The sequence below is a fragment of the Eucyclogobius newberryi genome, unplaced genomic scaffold (genome assembly GCF_026437365.1).
Source record: "Eucyclogobius newberryi isolate DKJ021-1_F unplaced genomic scaffold, fEucNew1.0.hap1 SCAF_2, whole genome shotgun sequence".
In the NCBI taxonomy this organism is placed as follows: Eukaryota; Metazoa; Chordata; class Actinopteri; order Gobiiformes; family Gobiidae; genus Eucyclogobius; species Eucyclogobius newberryi.
The window spans coordinates 51,736,446-51,756,490 of NW_027315834.1; the positions used below are offsets into that span (position 1 = coordinate 51,736,446).

Here is a 20,045-nt window from a genome sequence, read left to right on the forward strand (position 1 = left end):
TAATGACATTAATCCAGACGTGTTTCTTTAAAAAGAACTTTATTAATCTGGAAACAACGATATTTTCAGCCGTTTACAAACTCATTTTTCTTTGTCCAGTTTTTAAAATCCAAACTCTTTTATTCCTGATTTAATGCTACGTTTGATGCTCGACTTTCGCTCCAGCAGAAACACGTGGATAGAAAACGTCACGAACACTTTGAACACAGAATGTAAAAATAGACTTTTGAGGAGAATGAAATTTACGGGTTCTTTTTTTGTAAAGTTTTGTCAACATTTTTGTATAAAATCCCCCAAAACGTGAAGTTTTCCCTTTTGTGTCGCACGAGGTAAATATATAAGTTTGTAAAATAAATATGACATAGAAAAGACATAAAGTACAAACAGAAACGCCTCATTCAAATGTAGAAACAGCAAATAAATAAAACCAGATTTATATTATTTTATTCACAAAAGTAGAGTCTAAACTGGGTCTAAACCAGGACTAAGGACTATTTTAAATAAATATGATTTAATGCAGCACATGTTATTAGCCTTATTTAAAGGTGTGAATGAGGAGCTTCTGGATCAAATCTCAAATTCACATGAAACAAAAACATGATCGACTTCCAAACGACCCAATTTACAAATATTATAAAAACTCACAGTATTTTTCTCCAAAACTTGAGAATTTGGCACCGACTCGAGAAATTTGAAAGAAAAGACCCCAAACCAAGGACTGGACCGGCCCAAACCAAGGACTGGACCGGCCCAAACCAAGGACTGGACCGGCCCAAACCAAGGACTGGACCGGCCCAAACCCGAGGACTGGACCGGCCCAAACCCGAGGACTGGACCGGCCCAAACCCGAGGACTGGACCGGCCCAAACCCAAGGACTGGACCGGCCCAAACCCGAGGACTGGACCGGCCCAAACCAAGGACTGGACCGGCCAAACCCAAACCAAGGACTGGACCGGCCCAAACCCGAGGACTGGACCGGCCCAAACCCGAACCAAGGACTGGACCGGCCCAAACCAAGGACTGGACCGGCCCAAACCAAGGACTGGACCGGCCCAAACCAAGGACTGGACCGGCCCAAACCAAGGACTGGACCGGCCCAAACCAAGGACTGGACCGGCCCAAACCAAGGACTGGACCGGCCCAAACCCGAGGACTGGACCGGCCCAAACCCGAGGACTGGACCGGCCCAAACCCGAGGACTGGACCGGCCCAAACCCGAGGACTGGACCGGCCCAAACCAAGGACTGGACCGGCCAAACCCAAACCAAGGACTGGACCGGCCCAAACCCGAGGACTGGACCGGCCCAAACCCGAACCAAGGACTGGACCGGCCCAAACCAAGGACTGGACCGGCCCAAACCAAGGACTGGACCGGCCCAAACCAAGGACTGGACCGGCCCAAACCAAGGACTGGACCGGCCCAAACCCAAGGACTGGACCGGCCCAAACCCGAGGACTGGACCGGCCCAAACCCGAGGACTGGACCGGCCCAAACCCAAACCAAGGACTGGACCGGCCCAAACCCGAGGACTGGACCGGCCCAAACCCGAGGACTGGACCGGCCCAAACCCGAGGACTGGACCGGCCCAAACCAAGGACTGGACCGGCCCAAACCCGAGGACTGGACCGGCCCAAACCCGAGGACTGGACCGGCCCAAACCCAAGGACTGGACTGGCCCAAACCCGAGGAATGGACCGGCCCAAACCCAAGGACTGGACCAGCCCAAACCCGAGGACTGGACCGGCCCAAACCCAAGGACTGGACCGGCCCAAACCCGAGGACTGGACCGGCCCAAACCCAAACCAAGGACTGGACCGGCCCAAACCCGAACCAAGGACTGGACCGGCCCAAACCAAGGACTGGACCGGCCCAAACCCGAGGACTGGACCGGCCCAAACCCAAACCAAGGACTGGACCGGCCCAAACCCGAGGACTGGACCGGCCCAAACCCGAGGACTGGACCGGCCCATTTTCCCATCCCAGTTCCACAGACGTTGGTCTTTCTTCAGAATAGTTTGTACTTTTACTTTCGTCTGCTCCAGGGCCTTTTCTGTAAAAGCCGTTGTTCTGAAAGACATTTCCGTTTCCGGTTGGTGGGCGGGTTTAGCAGTTCAGGTTCTCGACAGATGAAGGTCTCAGGTGCAGGAAGTGGCCTCAAAACAGGAAGTGGCTTCAAAACAGAAGACGATGCAAGGAAACGTGGGAGCGACTTTGGCGGTCGAGTCCCCGCCGAAAACACAGACGTGGCAGGTCGGTTTAGACGAGGTCACAGTACACTGAGGTCAGAGTACACTGAGGTCAGAGTACACTGAGGTCAGAGTACACTGAGGTCAGAGTACACTGAGGTCACAGTAAACTGAGGTCAAAGTACACTGAGGTCACAGTACACTGAGGTCACAGTAAACTGAGGTCACAGTACACTGAGGTCACAGTACACTGAGGTCACAGTACACTGAGGTCACAGTACACTGAGGTCACAGTACACTGAGGTCACAGTAAACTGAGGTCACAGTACACTGAGGTCACAGTACACTGAGGTCACAGTACACTGAGGTCACAGTACACTGAGGTCACAGTACACTGAGGTCACAGTAAACTGAGGTCACAGTACACTGAGGTCACAGTACACTGAAGCACACTCAGCGGAGATTTACGGAAGCTACGAATAAATACCACGAAAAGGAACCAGATCCAGGCAACAGGAGGGTCTTTTGTCCAGTTAGGTCCACGCTAACGCCACGCTAATGCTAACGCCACGCTAACGCCAAGCTAAAGCCACGCTAACGCCATGCTAAAGCCACGCTAACGCCAAGATAAAGCTACGCTAACAACACGCTAACGCCATGCTAAAGCCACGCTAAAGTCGCTAACTCTTGTGGCTGACACCCGTGGCTAACTCCTGTGGTTAACGCCCGTGGCTAACTTCCGTGGCTAACTCCGGTGACTAACGCTCATGGCTAACGCCTGTGGCTAACTCCTGCGGCGAACTCCTGTGGCTAAAACCTGTGGTTAACTCCTGTGGCTAACTCCTGTGGCTAACGCCCGTGGCTAACTCCGGTGGCTAACGCTTGTGGCTAACACCTGTGGCTAACTCCTGCGGCAAACTCCTGTGGCTAACGCCTATGGTTAACTCCTGTGGCTAACTCTGTCGCTAACACCCGTGGCTAACGGCCGTGGCTAACGGCCGTGGCTAACGGCCAGAGCTCAGGTCCAAAGTCTCGAGTGATTCCGAGTTTGTAAAACCAGAAGAATTCAGGCTCAAAGTTCTTTACAAATCCGTGGAAAAAGTGGCAGCTGTGGTGAAGTCACAGGCAGAAGAAACAGGTCCAAAGGCGAAAGAGGAAAGAAGAGGAAAGAAGAGGAAGGAAGAGGAGGGAAGAGAGGCGGGGCCAGGAGGAGGGGCCAGGGGGAGGAGCAGGGTTTATAAGTAAAGGGGCGGTACGCTGGAGCTAGAAGGCGGAGCCTGTGATGGCGTTGAGCTGCTTCATGAGTCCTTCCAAACTCGCCATCTGCTCCGACAAGTCGTCCTGCTCGTACACCTGAGGAGAGAGAAGGGGTTAATACTGCAAGTACTACTGCAAGCACTACTGCAAGTACTACTGCAAATACTACTGCAAATACTACTGCAAGTACTACTGCAAGCACTACTGCAAGTACTACTGCAAGTACTACTGCAAGTACTACTGCAAGTACTACTGCAAGTACTACTGCAAATACTACTGCAAGTACTACTGCAAGTACTACTGCAAGTACTACTGCAAGCACTACTGCAAGTACTACTGCAAATACTACTGCAAGTACTACTGCAAGCACTACTGCAAGTACTACTGCAAGTACTACTGCAAGCACTACTGCAAGTACTACTGCAAGTACTACTGCAAGTACAACTGCAAGTACACCTGAAGAAAGAGAAGGGGTTAATACTGCAGGTACTACTGCAAGTACAACTGCAAGCACTACTGCAAGCACTACTGCAAGCACTACTTGAAGTACAACTGCAAGCACTACTTGAAGTACAACTACAAGCACTACTGCAAGCACTACTGCAAGTACTACTGCAAGTACTACTGCAAGTACTACTGCAAGTACAACTGCAAGCACTACTGCAAGCACTACTGCAAGTACTACTGCAACTACTACTGCAAGTACTACTGCAAGTACAACTGCAAGTACAACTGCAAGCACTACTGCAAGCACTACTGCAAGCACTATTGCAAGTACTACTGCAAGTACTACTGCAAGCACTACTGCAAGCACTACTGCAAGTACTACTGCAAGTACTACTGCAAGCACTACTGCAAGTACTACTGCAAGTACTACTGCAAGCACTACTGCAAGCACTACTGCAAGTACTACTGCAAGCACTACTGCAAGCACTACTGCAAGTACTACTGCAAGCACTACTGCAAGCACTACTGCAAGCACTACTGCAAGTACTACTGCAAGTACTACTGCAAGCACTACTGCAAGTACTACTGCAAGTACTACTGCAAGCACTACTGCAAGCACTACTGCAAGTACTACTGCAAGCACTACTGCAAGCACTACTGCAAGTACAACTGCAAGTACTACTGCAAGCACTACTGCAAGTACTACTGCAAGCACTACTGCAAGTACTACTGCAAGCACTACTGCAAGTACTACTGCAAGCACTACTGCAGGTACTACTGCAAGTACTACTGTAAGCACTATTGCAAGCACTACTGCAAGTACTACTGCAAGTACTACTGCAAGCACTACTGCAAGCAATACTGCAAGTACAACTGCAAGCACTACTGCAAGCACTACTGCAAGTACTACTGCAAGCACTATTGCAAGCACTACTGCAAGTACTACTGCAAGTACACTGCAAGTACTACTGCAAGTACTACTGTAAGCACTACTGCAAGTACTACTGCAAGTACACTGCAAGTACTACTGCAAGCACTACTGCAATCACTACTGCAAGCACTACTGCAAGCACTACTGCAAGTACACTGCAAGTACTACTGCAAGCACTACAGCAAGCACTACTGCAAGTACTACTGCAAGTACACTGCAAGTACTACTGCAAGCACTACTGCAAGCACTACTGCAAGTACTACTGCAAGTACTACTGCAAGTACTACTGCAAGCACTACTGCAAGTACTACTGCAAGCACTACTGCAAGCACTACTGCAAGTACTACTGCAAGTACTACTGCAAACACTACTGCAAGCACTACTGCAAGTACTACTGCAAGTACTACTGCAAGCACTACTGCAAGCACTACTGCAAGCACTACTGCAAGTACTACTGCAAGTACTACTGCAAGCACTACTGCAAGTACTACTGCAAGCACTACTGCAAGCACTACTGCAAGTACTACTGCAAGTACTACTGCAAACACTACTTCAAGCACTACTGCAAGCACTACTGCAAGCACTACTGCAAGCACTACTGCAAGTACACTGCAAGTACCACTGCAAGTACTACTGCAAGTACTACTGCAAGTACACTGCAAGTACTACTGCAAGCACTACTGCAAGCACTACTGCAAGCACTACTGCAAGCACTACTGCAAGTACTACTTTAAGCACTACTGCAAGCACTACTGCAAGTACAACTGCAAGCACTACTGCAAGCACTACTCTAAGTACACTGCAAGTACACTGCAAGCACTACTGCAAGTACTACTGCAAGTACTATTGCAAGCACTACTGCAAGCACTACTGCAAGTACTACTGCAAGTACTATTGCAAGTACTACTGCAAGTACTACTGCAGGCACTACTGCAAGTACAACTGCAAGCACTACTGCAAGCACTACTGCAAGTACTACTGCAAGCACTACTGCAAGCACTACTGCAAGTACTACTGCACGCACTACTGCAAGTACTACTGCAAGTACTACTGCAAGCACTACTGCAAGTACTACTGCAAGTACTACTGCAAGTACAACTGCAAGTACACCTGAAGAAAGAGAAGGGGTTAATACTGCAGGTACTACTGCAAGTACAACTGCAAGCACTACTGCAAGCACTACTGCAAGCACTACTTGAAGTACAACTGCAAGCACTACTTGAAGTACAACTACAAGCACTACTGCAAGCACTACTGCAAGTACTACTGCAAGTACTACTGCAAGTACTACTGCAAGTACAACTGCAAGCACTACTGCAAGCACTACTGCAAGTACTACTGCAACTACTACTGCAAGTACTACTGCAAGTACAACTGCAAGTACAACTGCAAGCACTACTGCAAGCACTACTGCAAGCACTATTGCAAGTACTACTGCAAGTACTACTGCAAGCACTACTGCAAGCACTACTGCAAGTACTACTGCACGCACTACTGCAAGTACTACTGCAAGTACTACTGCAAGCACTACTGCAAGTACTACTGCAAGTACTACTGCAAGCACTACTGCAAGCACTACTGCAAGTACTACTGCAAGCACTACTGCAAGCACTACTGCAAGTACAACTGCAAGTACTACTGCAAGCACTACTGCAAGTACTACTGCAAGCACTATTGCAAGTACTACTGCAAGTACTACTGCAAGCACTACTGCAGGTACTACTGCAAGTACTACTGTAAGCACTATTGCAAGCACTACTGCAAGTACTACTGCAAGTACTACTGCAAGCACTACTGCAAGCAATACTGCAAGTACAACTGCAAGCACTACTGCAAGCACTACTGCAAGTACTACTGCAAGCACTATTGCAAGCACTACTGCAAGTACTACTGCAAGTACACTGCAAGTACTACTGCAAGTACTACTGTAAGCACTACTGCAAGTACTACTGCAAGTACACTGCAAGTACTACTGCAAGCACTACTGCAATCACTACTGCAAGCACTACTGCAAGCACTACTGCAAGTACACTGCAAGTACTACTGCAAGCACTACAGCAAGCACTACTGCAAGTACTACTGCAAGTACACTGCAAGTACTACTGCAAGCACTACTGCAAGCACTACTGCAAGTACTACTGCAAGTACTACTGCAAGTACTACTGCAAGCACTACTGCAAGTACTACTGCAAGCACTACTGCAAGCACTACTGCAAGTACTACTGCAAGTACTACTGCAAACACTACTGCAAGCACTACTGCAAGTACTACTGCAAGTACTACTGCAAGCACTACTGCAAGCACTACTGCAAGCACTACTGCAAGTACTACTGCAAGTACTACTGCAAGCACTACTGCAAGTACTACTGCAAGCACTACTGCAAGCACTACTGCAAGTACTACTGCAAGTACTACTGCAAACACTACTTCAAGCACTACTGCAAGCACTACTGCAAGCACTACTGCAAGCACTACTGCAAGTACACTGCAAGTACCACTGCAAGTACTACTGCAAGTACTACTGCAAGTACACTGCAAGTACTACTGCAAGCACTACTGCAAGCACTACTGCAAGCACTACTGCAAGCACTACTGCAAGTACTACTTTAAGCACTACTGCAAGCACTACTGCAAGTACAACTGCAAGCACTACTGCAAGCACTACTCTAAGTACACTGCAAGTACACTGCAAGCACTACTGCAAGTACTACTGCAAGTACTATTGCAAGCACTACTGCAAGCACTACTGCAAGTACTACTGCAAGTACTATTGCAAGCACTACTGCAAGTACTACTGCAAGTACTACTGCAAACAGTACTGCAAGTACTACTGCAAGTACTACTGCAGGCACTACTGCAAGTACAACTGCAAGCACTACTGCAAGCACTACTGCAAGTACTACTGCAAGCACTACTGCAAGCACTACTGCAAGTACTACTGCACGCACTACTGCAAGTACTACTGCAAGTACTACTGCAAGCACTACTGCAAGTACTACTGCAAGTACTACTGCAAGCACTACTGCAAGCACTACTGCAAGCACTACTGCAAGTACAACTGCAAGTACTACTGCAAGCACTACTGCAAGTACTACTGCAAGCACTATTGCAAGTACTACTGCAAGTACTACTGCAAGCACTACTGCAGGTACTACTGCAAGTACTACTGTAAGCACTATTGCAAGCACTATTGCAAGCACTACTGCAAGTACTACTGCAAGTACTACTGCAAGCACTACTGCAAGCAATACTGCAAGTACAACTGCAAGCACTACTGCAAGCACTACTGCAAGTACTACTGCAAGCACTATTGCAAGCACAACTGCAAGTACTACTGCAAGTACACTGCAAGTACTACTGCAAGTACTACTGTAAGCACTACTGCAAGTACTACTGCAAGTACACTGCAAGTACTACTGCAAGCACTACTGCAAGCACTACTGCAAGCACTACTGCAAGCACTACTGCAAGTACTACTGCAAGCACTACTGCAAGCACTACTGCAAGCACTACTGCAAGTACACTGCAAGTACTACTGCAAGTACTACTGCAAGTACAACTGCAAGCACTACTGCAAGCACTACTGCAAGTACTACTGCAACTACTACTGCAAGTACTACTGCAAGTACAACTGCAAGTACAACTGCAAGCACTACTGCAAGCACTACTGCAAGCACTATTGCAAGTACTACTGCAAGTACTACTGCAAGCACTACTGCAAGCACTACTGCAAGTACTACTGCAAGCACTACTGCAAGTACTACTGCAAGCACTATTGCAAGTACTACTGCAAGTACTACTGCTAGCACTACTGCAAGCACTACTGCAAGCACTACTGCAAGCACTACTGCAAGCACTACTGCAAGCACTATTGCAAGTACTACTGCAAGTACTACTGTAAGCACTACTGCAAGTACACTGCAAGTACAACTGCAAGCACTACTGCAAGCACTACTCTAAGTACACTGCAAGTACACTGCAAGCACTACTGCAAGTACTACTGCAAGTACTATTGCAAGCACTACTGCAAGCACTACTGCAAGTACTACTGCAAGTACTATTGCAAGCACTACTGCAAGTACTACTGCAAGTACTACTGCAAACAGTACTGCAAGTACTACTGCAAGTACTACTGCAGGCACTACTGCAAGTACAACTGCAAGCACTACTGCAAGCACTACTGCAAGTACTACTGCAAGCACTACTGCAAGCACTACTGCAAGTACTACTGCACGCACTACTGCAAGTACTACTGCAAGTACTACTGCAAGCACTACTGCAAGTACTACTGCAAGTACTACTGCAAGCACTACTGCAAGCACTACTGCAAGCACTACTGCAAGTACAACTGCAAGTACTACTGCAAGCACTACTGCAAGTACTACTGCAAGCACTATTGCAAGTACTACTGCAAGTACTACTGCAAGCACTACTGCAGGTACTACTGCAAGTACTACTGTAAGCACTATTGCAAGCACTATTGCAAGCACTACTGCAAGTACTACTGCAAGTACTACTGCAAGCACTACTGCAAGCAATACTGCAAGTACAACTGCAAGCACTACTGCAAGCACTACTGCAAGTACTACTGCAAGCACTATTGCAAGCACTACTGCAAGTACTACTGCAAGTACACTGCAAGTACTACTGCAAGTACTACTGTAAGCACTACTGCAAGTACTACTGCAAGTACACTGCAAGTACTACTGCAAGCACTACTGCAAGCACTACTGCAAGTACTACTGCAAGCACTACTGCAAGTACTACTGCAAGTACTACTGTAAGCACTACTGCAAGTACTACTGCAAGTACACTGCAAGTACTACTGCAAGCACTACTGCAAGCACTACTGCAAGCACTACTGCAAGCACTACTGCAAGCACTACTGCAAGTACTACTGCAAGCACTACTGCAAGCACTACTGCAAGCACTACTGCAAGTACACTGCAAGTACTACTGCAAGTACTACTGCAAGTACAACTGCAAGCACTACTGCAAGCACTACTGCAAGTACTACTGCAACTACTACTGCAAGTACTACTGCAAGTACAACTGCAAGTACAACTGCAAGCACTACTGCAAGCACTACTGCAAGCACTATTGCAAGTACTACTGCAAGTACTACTGCAAGCACTACTGCAAGCACTACTGCAAGTACTACTGCAAGCACTACTGCAAGTACTACTGCAAGCACTATTGCAAGTACTACTGCAAGTACTACTGCTAGCACTACTGCAAGCACTACTGCAAGCACTACTGCAAGTACTACTGCAAGTACTACTGCAAGCACTATTGCAAGTACTACTGCAAGTACTACTGTAAGCACTACTGCAAGTACACTGCAAGTACTACTGCAAGTACTACTCTAAGCACTACTGCAAGTACTACTGCAAGTACTACTGTAAGCACTATTGCAAGCACTATTGCAAGCACTACTGCAAGTACTACTGCAAGTACTACTGCAAGCACTACTGCAAGCAATACTGCAAGTACAACTGCAAGCACTACTGCAAGCACTACTGCAAGTACTACTGCAAGCACTATTGCAAGCACTACTGCAAGTACTACTGCAAGTACACACTGCAAGTACTGCTGCAAGTACTACTGTAAGCACTACTGCAAGTACTACTGCAAGTACACTGCAAGTACTACTGCAAGCACTACTGCAAGCACTACTGCAAGCACTACTGCAAGCACTACTGCAAGTACTACTGCAAGCACTACTGCAAGCACTACTGCAAGCACTACTGCAAGCACTACTGCAAGTACTACTGCAAGCACTACTGCAAGCACTACTGCAAGCACTACTGCAAGTACTACTGCAAGCACTACTGCAAGCACTACTGCAAGTACACTGCAAGTACCACTGCAAGTACTACTGCAAGTACTACTGCAAGTACACTGCAAGTACTATTGCAAGCACTACTGCAAGCACTACTGCAAGTACTACTTTAAGCACTACTGCAAGCACTACTGCAAGTACAACTGCAAGCACTACTGCAAGCACTACTCTAGGTACACTGCAAGTACACTGCAAGCACTACTGCAAGTACTACTGCAAGTACTACTGCAAGCACTACTGCAAGCACTACTGCAAGTACTACTGCAAGTACTATTGCAAGCACTACTGCAAGTACTACTGCAAGTACTACTGCAAACAGTACTGCAAGTACTACTGCAAGTACTACTGCAGGCACTACTGCAAGTACAACTGCAAGCACTACTGCAAGCACTACTGCAAGTACTACTGCAAGTACTACTGCAAACACTACTGCAAGTACTACTGCAAGTACTACTGCAGGCACTACTGCAAGTACAACTGCAAGCACTACTGCAAGCACTACTGCAAGTACTACTGCAAGCACTACTGCAAGCACTACTGCAAGTACACTGCAAGTACTACTGCAAGTACTACTGTAAGCACTACTGCAAGTACTACTGCAAGTACTACTGTAAGCACTATTGCAAGCACTATTGCAAGCACTACTGCAAGCAATACTGCAAGTACAACTGCAAGCACTACTGCAAGCACTACTGCAAGTACTACTGCAAGCACTATTGCAAGCACTACTGCAAGTACTACTGCAAGTACACTGCAAGTACTACTGCAAGTACTACTGTAAGCACTACTGCAAGTACTACTGCAAGTACACTGCAAGTACTACTGCAAGCACTACTGCAAGCACTACTGCAAGCACTACTGCAAGCACTACTGCAAGTACTACTGCAAGCACTACTGCAAGCACTACTGCAAGCACTACTGCAAGCACTACTGCAAGTACACTGCAAGTACTACTGCAATCACTACTGCAAGCACTACTGCAAGTACTACTGCAAGTACACTGCAAGTACTACTGCAAGCACTACAGCAAGCACTACTGCAAGTACTACTGCAAGTACACTGCAAGTACTACTGCAAGCACTACTGCAAGCACTACTGCAAGTACTACTGCAAGTACTACTGCAAGTACTACTGCAAGCACTACTGCAAGTACTACTGCAAGCACTACTGCAAGCACTACTGCAAGTACTACTGCAAGTACTACTGCAAACACTACTGCAAGCACTACTGCAAGTACTACTGCAAGTACTACTGCAAGCACTACTGCAAGCACTACTGCAAGCACTACTGCAAGTACTACTGCAAGTACTACTGCAAGCACTACTGCAAGTACTACTGCAAGCACTACTGCAAGCACTACTGCAAGCACTACTGCAAGTACTACTGCAAGCACTACTGCAAGCACTACTGCAAGTACACTGCAAGTACCACTGCAAGTACTACTGCAAGTACTACTGCAAGTACACTGCAAGTACTACTGCAAGCACTACTGCAAGCACTACTGCAAGCACTACTGCAAGTACTACTTTAAGCACTACTGCAAGCACTACTGCAAGTACAACTGCAAGCACTACTGCAAGCACTACTCTAAGTACACTGCAAGTACACTGCAAGCACTACTGCAAGTACTACTGCAAGTACTACTGCAAGCACTACTGCAAGCACTACTGCAAGTACTACTGCAAGTACTATTGCAAGCACTACTGCAAGTACTACTGCAAGTACTACTGCAAACAGTACTGCAAGTACTACTGCAAGTACTACTGCAGGCACTACTGCAAGTACAACTGCAAGCACTACTGCAAGCACTACTGCAAGTACTACTGCAAGTACTACTGCAAACACTACTGCAAGTACTACTGCAAGAAGGCAAGTTTATTTGTAGAGCACTCAAACTGCTTCACAAAGACATGACAGAAATCACAAAACAGTTTAAGACATAAAAGAGAAAAGCAAAAGATGATTCTTTCACTTGTATGACACCAGCAGGAGGCCGGTCCATGTTTAGTCCTGACTCTGGCACCAGCAGGAGGCCGGTCCATGTTTAGTCCTGACTCTGGCACCAGCAGGAGGCCGGTCCATGTTTAGTCCTGACTCTGGACACCAGCAGGAGGCCGGTCCATGTTTAGTCCTGACTCTGGCACCAGCAGGAGGCCGGTCCATGTTTAGTCCTGACTCTGGCACCAGCAGGAGGCCGGTCCATGTTTAGTCCTGACTCTGGCACCAGCAGGAGGCCGGTCCATGTTTAGTCCTGACTCTGGCACCAGCAGGAGGCCGGTCCATGTTTAGTCCTGACTCTGACACCAGCAGGAGACCGGTCCATGTTTAGTCCTGACTCTGGGCACCAGCAGGAGGCCGGTCCATGTTTAGTCCTGACTCTGGCACCAGCAGGAGGCCGGTCCATGTTTAGTCCTGACTCTGACACCAGCAGGAAGCAGGTCCATGTTTAGTCCTGACTCTGACACCAGCAGGAGGCCGGTCCATGTTTAGTCCCGACTCTGGCACCAGCAGGAGGCCGGTCAATGTTTAGTCCTGACTCTGGCACCAGCAGGAGGCCGGTCCATGTTTAGTCTTGACTCTGACACCAGCAGGAGGCAGGTCCATGTTTAGTCCTGACTCTAGCACCAGCAGGAGGCCGGTCCATGTTTAGTCCTGACTCTGGCACCAGCAGGAGGCCGGTCCATGTTTAGTCCTGACTCTGGCACCAGCAGGAGGCCGGTCCATGTTTAGTCCTGACTCTGGCACCAGCAGGAGGCCGGTCCATGTTTAGTCCTGACTCTGGCACCAGCAGGAGGCCGGTCCATGTTTAGTCCTGACTCTGACACCAGCAGGAAGCAGGTCCATGTTTAGTCCTGACTCTGGCACCAGCAGGAGGCCGGTCCATGTTTAGTCCTGACTCTGGCACCAGCAGGAGGCCGGTCCATGTTTAGTCCTGACTCTGACACCAGCAGGAGGCCGGTCCATGTTTAGTCCTGACTCTGGCACCAGCAGGAGGCCGGTCCATGTTTAGTCTTGACTCTGACACCAGCAGGAGGCAGGTCCATGTTTAGTCCTGACTCTAGCACCAGCAGGAGGCCGGTCCATGTTTAGTCCTGACTCTGGCACCAGCAGGAGGCCGGTCCATGTTTAGTCCTGACCCTGGCACCAGCAGGAGGCCGGTCCATGTTTAGTCCTTACTCTAGCACCAGCAGGAGGCCGGTCCATGTTTAGTCCTGACCCTGGCACCAGCAGGAGGCCGCTCCATGTTTAGTCCTGACTCTGGCACCAGCAGGAGGCCGCTCCATGTTTAGTCCTGACCCTGGCACCAGCAGGAGGCCGGTCCATGTTTAGTCCTGACTCTGGCACCAGCAGGAGGCCGGTCCATGTTTAGTCCTGACTCTGGCACCAGCAGGAGGCCGGTCCATGTTTAGTACTGACTCTGGACACCAGCAGGAGGCCGGTCCATGACCTAACGGCAGCATATAGAGGTTGAACAGAAGGGGTCCCAGGACTGACCCACAGGTCAGGGGGGTTTGGTCTGAGACACAAAGTACTTCCTGTCTTCCAGATAGGACCTTAACTAGTTTAGGGCGGGGCCAGTGATGCCCACCCTGTCCTCTAGTCTCTGTAAGAGACACTGTCCCATGATGGACTGTGGCAAAAGCAGCATCAGATCCAACAGAATTAAGACTGAGGCTTTGCCAGTGTGGTCAGTGTTCAGGAGGATGTCATTTCTCACCATGACAACAGCAGTCTCAGTCACCGTGACAACAGCAGTCTCAGTGTGATGAGATCTAAAACCTGACTGAAAAACATCAAATGAGTAGTTTATTAAGAGGAAATCTGTGACTGTTGGTAAACTGCCCCAAAATGTCAGATTAGAGATGGACCGGTCATGACTCAGGACTGCAGCATCAAGACTGCTCTTCTTTAGGAGAGGCTTTATGACCGCAGTTTTCAAAGACATTGGGAATGTTCCAGATTGAAGCTTTAACTATGTGAGTGATGCTAACAAACTGTTCATCAAAGACTTTATAAATCTGGAGGTCACACATGGAGGCGGATTCTCTCTCTCTTTCTCTCCTTTTTTTTTTTTTTTACGGTTTATTGTAAAACACAGACTTTGAAGATGTACGTCTACAGTAAGCGGCCTTTAAAAGTAAGAGAACACCAGCACATGGAGGCAGCACGTGGACGAGCTCAGACTCTGAGTGAAGGTTGGACTCACGTTGGCGCTGATCTCGTCCACTTTGAGCCCGTCGTCCTGAAGCTCTGGAGCTGTGGGCACAGACACTGGCAGCAGAGGAGAGCGAGCTTTACCTCCAAGACCCAGAGACGCCGTCTTCACCTGAGGCTTCGGCAACGAGCCGGCTGCAACAGACAAGAACCACAAGAACCACATGAACCCTCTGCCCAGCAACAGACATGAACCATATGAACCCTCTGCCCAGCAACAGACAAGAACCACATGAACCCTCTGCCCAGCAACAGACAAGAACCACAAGAACCACATGAACCCTCTGCCCAGCAACAGACATGAACCATATGAACCCTCTGCCCAGCAACAGACAAGAACTACAAGAACCCTCTGACCAGAAACAGACAAGAACCACAAGAATCCTCTGCCCTGCAACAGACAAGAGCCACAAGAACCACATGAACCCTCTGCCCAGCAACAGACAAGAACCATATGAACCCTCTGCCCAGCAACAGACAAGAACCACATAAACCCTCTGCTTGGCGTCATAAAGAACTGGTTCATATAAAGAAAGTTCCCATTAAAAGACTTCTGGCTTCTAAATAGGTAAATTATCGTCAATGGTTACGCCTTGGCATTCAGATGACGATACAAAATCGATGGTTCTTCCCTGTGAAGTTTCAGCTAGCGTTTTCCCCCACCCGGCGTTCTCACAGTCGAATGAGGCACTTGTTCGCTCTCTGGTGGCACAGTTGTGTATTACGAGAATTATGAGGCATATTCGCTCGGCTGAGCGTTTAGTGGCGGTTCACAGGTGAACCATGGACGCCTCTCATCTGTACTCACTTGAGGAGGGTAAGGTGCCGGCGGGCGTGTGGGCGGCGGGCGTGTGGGCGGCGGGCGTGTGGGCGGCGGGCGTGTGGGCGGCGGGCGTGTGGGCAGGGCCGTGGGGCGGCGGCAGAAGCGGGCTGGTGAAGCTGCGCAGAGGATGGCTCGGTCGCACACACGCCGTCGGGATGTTTCTGGTCTGAGACTCTTCCGACGACACCGAGCCGGCCAATGGACTCACAGCGGACACGCCCAGGGCCAATGAGGACGCGGAGGTGGGCAGAGGGGTGGCAGTCAGGTCAGGGGGCGGGGCTGGCTGAGCTGAAGCCTGCAGCGGATTGGACGATGAATCGGAGCTCAGCGCTGTGAAAAAGAAAAGGATTTATAGCCAACAAACAATAAACAGGACTAAACAGGTCTAAACCAGGTCTAAACCAGGACTAAACCAGGTCTAAACCAGGTCTAAACCAGGACTAAACCAGGTCTAAACCAGGTCTAAACCAGGTCTAAACCAGGTCTAAACCAGGTCTAAACCAGGACTAAACCAGGACTAAACCAGGTTTAGCCCAGGTCTAAACCAGGACTAAACCAGGTCTAAACCAGGTCTAAACCAGGTCTAAACCAGGACTAAACCAGGTCTAAACCAGGTCTAAACCAGGTCTAAACCAGGACTAAACCAGGTCTAAACCAGGAATAAACCAGGTCTAATCCAGGTCTAAACCAGGACTAAACTAGGTCTAAACCAGGTATAAACAGGACTAAACCAGGTCTAAACCAGGACTAACCCAGGACTAAACCAGGACTAATCCAGGTCTTAACCAGGACTAACATTACTCGCTGAAAGGAGGATGTCAAACTCGTCGCTCTCACAAACTGTTGGACACATGTTGATATTTGAGCGATAAAACCCTCTGAATCCGTTGAGTCCTGGACGCAGCGCAGACAGTGTGCAGCGGTCTGATTTAGTTTTATTGATCCTGTAAATCAGATGGAAACTACGGTCCTTTAAGTGTGAGTGTGAAACGTGGTACCTGGACTGAAGCCTCGGTCCACCGTGAGGCTGGGGAAGGGCATCTGACGCAGACTGAACTTGTTGTGGGTGAATCCACAAGAGGGCGACTGGAGCAGAGCCGGATACTGAGCCGAGTCCAGAGCCACGGCGCTGACCACCGCTGTGACCACGAGAAACACGGGAAGGATGAGAAACACGGGAACCACGAGAAACACGGGAACCACGAGAATGTGTGTAGGTCATATGTGTAGATCATGTGTGTAGGTCATGTGTGTAGTGTGTAGGTCATGTGTGTAGTGTGTAGGTCATGTGTGTAAGGCGAGGCAAGGCAAGTTTATTTGTAGAGCACATTTCATACACAAGGCAATTCAAAGCTTCACAGCAGGAAAAATGCTTTCAAATCACAGATAAATTACAGAAACAGAAATACAATAAAATTAACTAAATTAAAAATTATCAATCCAACTGATTTTCTAAACTAATAAAATCACAAACAAAAGAGAAGAGTGCAAAGAAAAAATCCTTTCAGTCATATGCGCAGCTAAACAAAACTGTTTTTCGCTTTAGATTTGAACATTGTCAGAGTAGAAGCCTGTCTCACATCTTCAGGAAGACTGTTCCAGATGACTGACTCTGGCACCAGCAGGAGGCCGGTCCATGTTTAGTCCTGACTCTGGCACCAGCAGGAGGCCGGTCCATGTTTAGTCCTGACTCTGGCACCAGCAGGAGGCCGGTCCATGTTTAGTCCTGACTCTGGCACCAGCAGGAGGCCGGTCCATGTTTAGTCCTGACTCTGGCACCAGCAGGAGGCCGGTCCATGTTTAGTCCTGACTCTGGCACCAGCAGGAGGCCGGTCCATGTTTAGTCCTGACTCTGGCACCAGCAGGAGGCCGGTCCATGTTTAGTCCTGACTCTGGCACCAGCAGGAGGCCGGTCCATGTTTAGTCCTGACTCTGGCACCAGCAGGAGGCCGGTCCATGTTTAGTCCTGACTCTGGCACCAGCAGGAGGCCGGTCCATGTTTAGTCCTGACTCTGGCACCAGCAGGAGGCCGGTCCATGTTTAGTCCTGACTCTGGCACCAGCAGGAGGCCGGTCCATGTTTAGTCCTGACTCTGGCACCAGCAGGAGGCCGGTCCATGTTTAGTCCTGACTCTGGCACCAGCAGGAGGCCGGTCCATGTTTAGTCCTGACTCTGGCACCAGCAGGAGGCCGGTCCATGTTTAGTCCTGACTCTGGCACCAGCAGGAGGCCGGTCCATGTTTAGTCCTGACTCTGGCACCAGCAGGAGGCCGGTCCATGTTTAGTCCTGACTCTGGCACCAGCAGGAGGCCGGCCCATGTTTAGTCCTGACTCTGGCACCAGCAGGAGGCCGGTCCCTGAGGTCCTCAGAGTCCGAGATGGTTCATATGGCACTAACATATCCAAGATGTACTTTGGTGCTAGGCCATGGAGAGACTTGTACACAAGCAGAGCTGCTTTAAAGTCTCTTCTCTGAGCCACAGGAGCCAGTGCAGAGACCTGAGAACAGGACTAATGTGATCATACTTCCTGGTTCTGGTCAGGACCCGAGCAGCAGCGTTCTGGATGTACTGCAGCTGTTTTACAGCTCGTTTGGAGAGGCCAGTGAGCAGGCCGTTACAGTAGTCTAATCTACTGGAGACAAACGCATGGATAAGTCTCTCTAAATCTGGTTTTGACACTATATTTTTGATTTTGGCAATGTTTTTTAGATGGTAAAAAGCTGCTGATGTTATTGATTTGACGTGGCTATTAAAGTTCAAGTCTGAGTCCATTATTACCCCCAGATTTTTAATTTGGTTTGTAGGTTTTAGAGCGAGACTCTGGAGGTGACCGCTAACACTTTCTCTTTGTTTCTGTGGGCCAAAAACGATTATTTCAGTCTTGTCTGAGTTCAGCTGGAGAAAGTTGTTTTGCATCCACAAACTGATCTGTTGGATGCAGTGACAGAGTGAATCTACTGGTCCATAGTCACCTGTCGACAGTGAAACATAGATCTGAGTGTCGTCTGCATAATTGTGATAGGACACATTTTCACTGCGTATCAACTGACCCAACAGCAGCATGTAGAGGTTGAACAGAAGGGGACCCAGGACTGACCCTTGGGGCACTCCACAGGTCAGGGTCATGTGGTCTGAGACACAGCTACCAATTTCAACAAAGTACTTCCTGTCTTCCAGATAGGACCTTAACCAGTTTAGGGCAGTGCCAGTGATGCCCACCCAGTCCTCTAGTCTCTGTAAGAGGATCCCATGATCGACAGTGTCAAAAGCAGCACTCAGATCTAACAGAATTAAGACTGAGGCTTTGCCCGTGTCAGTGTTCAGGCGGATGTCATTTGTCACCTTGACAAGAGCAGTCTCAGTGCTGTGATGAGGTCTAAAACCTGACTGAAAAACATCAAATGAGTTGTTTATTAAAAGGAAATCTGTGAGCTGTTGGTAAACAACCTTTTCAAGGACTTTGCCCCAAAATGGCAGATTAGAGATGGGCCGGTAATGACTCAGTACTGCGGCATCAAGACTGCTCTTCTTTAGGAGAGGCTTTATGACCGCAGTTTTCAAAGACATTGGGAATGTTCCAGATTGAAGCGACATGTTAACTATGTGAGTGATGGTGCTAACAAACTGTTCAGCACAGACTTTAGAAATCTGGAGGCTCACACATGGAGGCAGCATGTAGATGAACTCAGACTGGTGATGATCTCATGGACAGTTTTGTCAGTTACCGGTGCAAAGTGAGTTAGCTCTAAGTGTGCATTGTGGGATTTATAGCATTTTTAATGCCCTGAACTTTGTCATTAAAGAATAATGCAAACTCATTACACTTGGATGTGGAAATGAGTTCTAACGGCAGCTGAGCTGGAGGGTTTGTTAATCTGTTTACTGTGGCAAACAGGACACGCGAGTTGTTACTGCAGCTTCCAATCATTTCAGAAAATTATCTTTCCCTAGTTCTACATAAGATTAGGTTGTACATGTTCAGCTTTTCTTTGTAAATCTCTTTTTGAACCTGGAGCTTTGACTTGCGCCATTTCCGTTCGGCCCTGCGGCACTCCCTTTTCTGTGCCCTGACCCAATCATCATTTCTCCACGGCGCCTTCTGCTTATTTTTAACCATTTTAGCCTTTATAGGGGCGATGGTGTCCAGAACATTCAAAACACTAGATGTAACAGAGTTCAACAAATCATTTACATTAGAACATGAGACATTTTCAAAGTTTATCATTTCCATAAACAGTGCACCTGTGCCATCACTTATGTGTCTCCTCTGAACAACTGCAGGACCAACCGGTGGTTTGGGAGAAACAGACAGGTCAAAGAAGACACAGAAATGATCAGACA

At 48.4% G+C, this 20,045-nt stretch overlaps 1 protein-coding gene across 1 annotated transcript in view; it reads right to left on the bottom strand.

Annotated features, from left to right (window-relative positions):
- Positions 1–3,240: 3,240 nt before the first annotated feature.
- The window catches only part of LOC140367202 (netrin receptor DCC-like), a 46,166-nt gene continuing 29,361 nt past the window's right edge, over positions 3,241–20,045 (bottom strand). Inside the window, exons 10-13 of the mRNA XM_072453557.1 lie at positions 16,702–16,842; positions 15,689–16,033; positions 14,873–15,015; positions 3,241–3,541 (exon numbers count right to left, since the gene is read on the bottom strand). Of these exons, the coding sequence (XP_072309658.1) occupies positions 3,452–3,541; positions 14,873–15,015; positions 15,689–16,033; positions 16,702–16,842 (719 nt within the window). The 3' untranslated portion in view covers positions 3,241–3,451. The remainder of the gene's footprint in view (positions 3,542–14,872; positions 15,016–15,688; positions 16,034–16,701; positions 16,843–20,045) is intronic.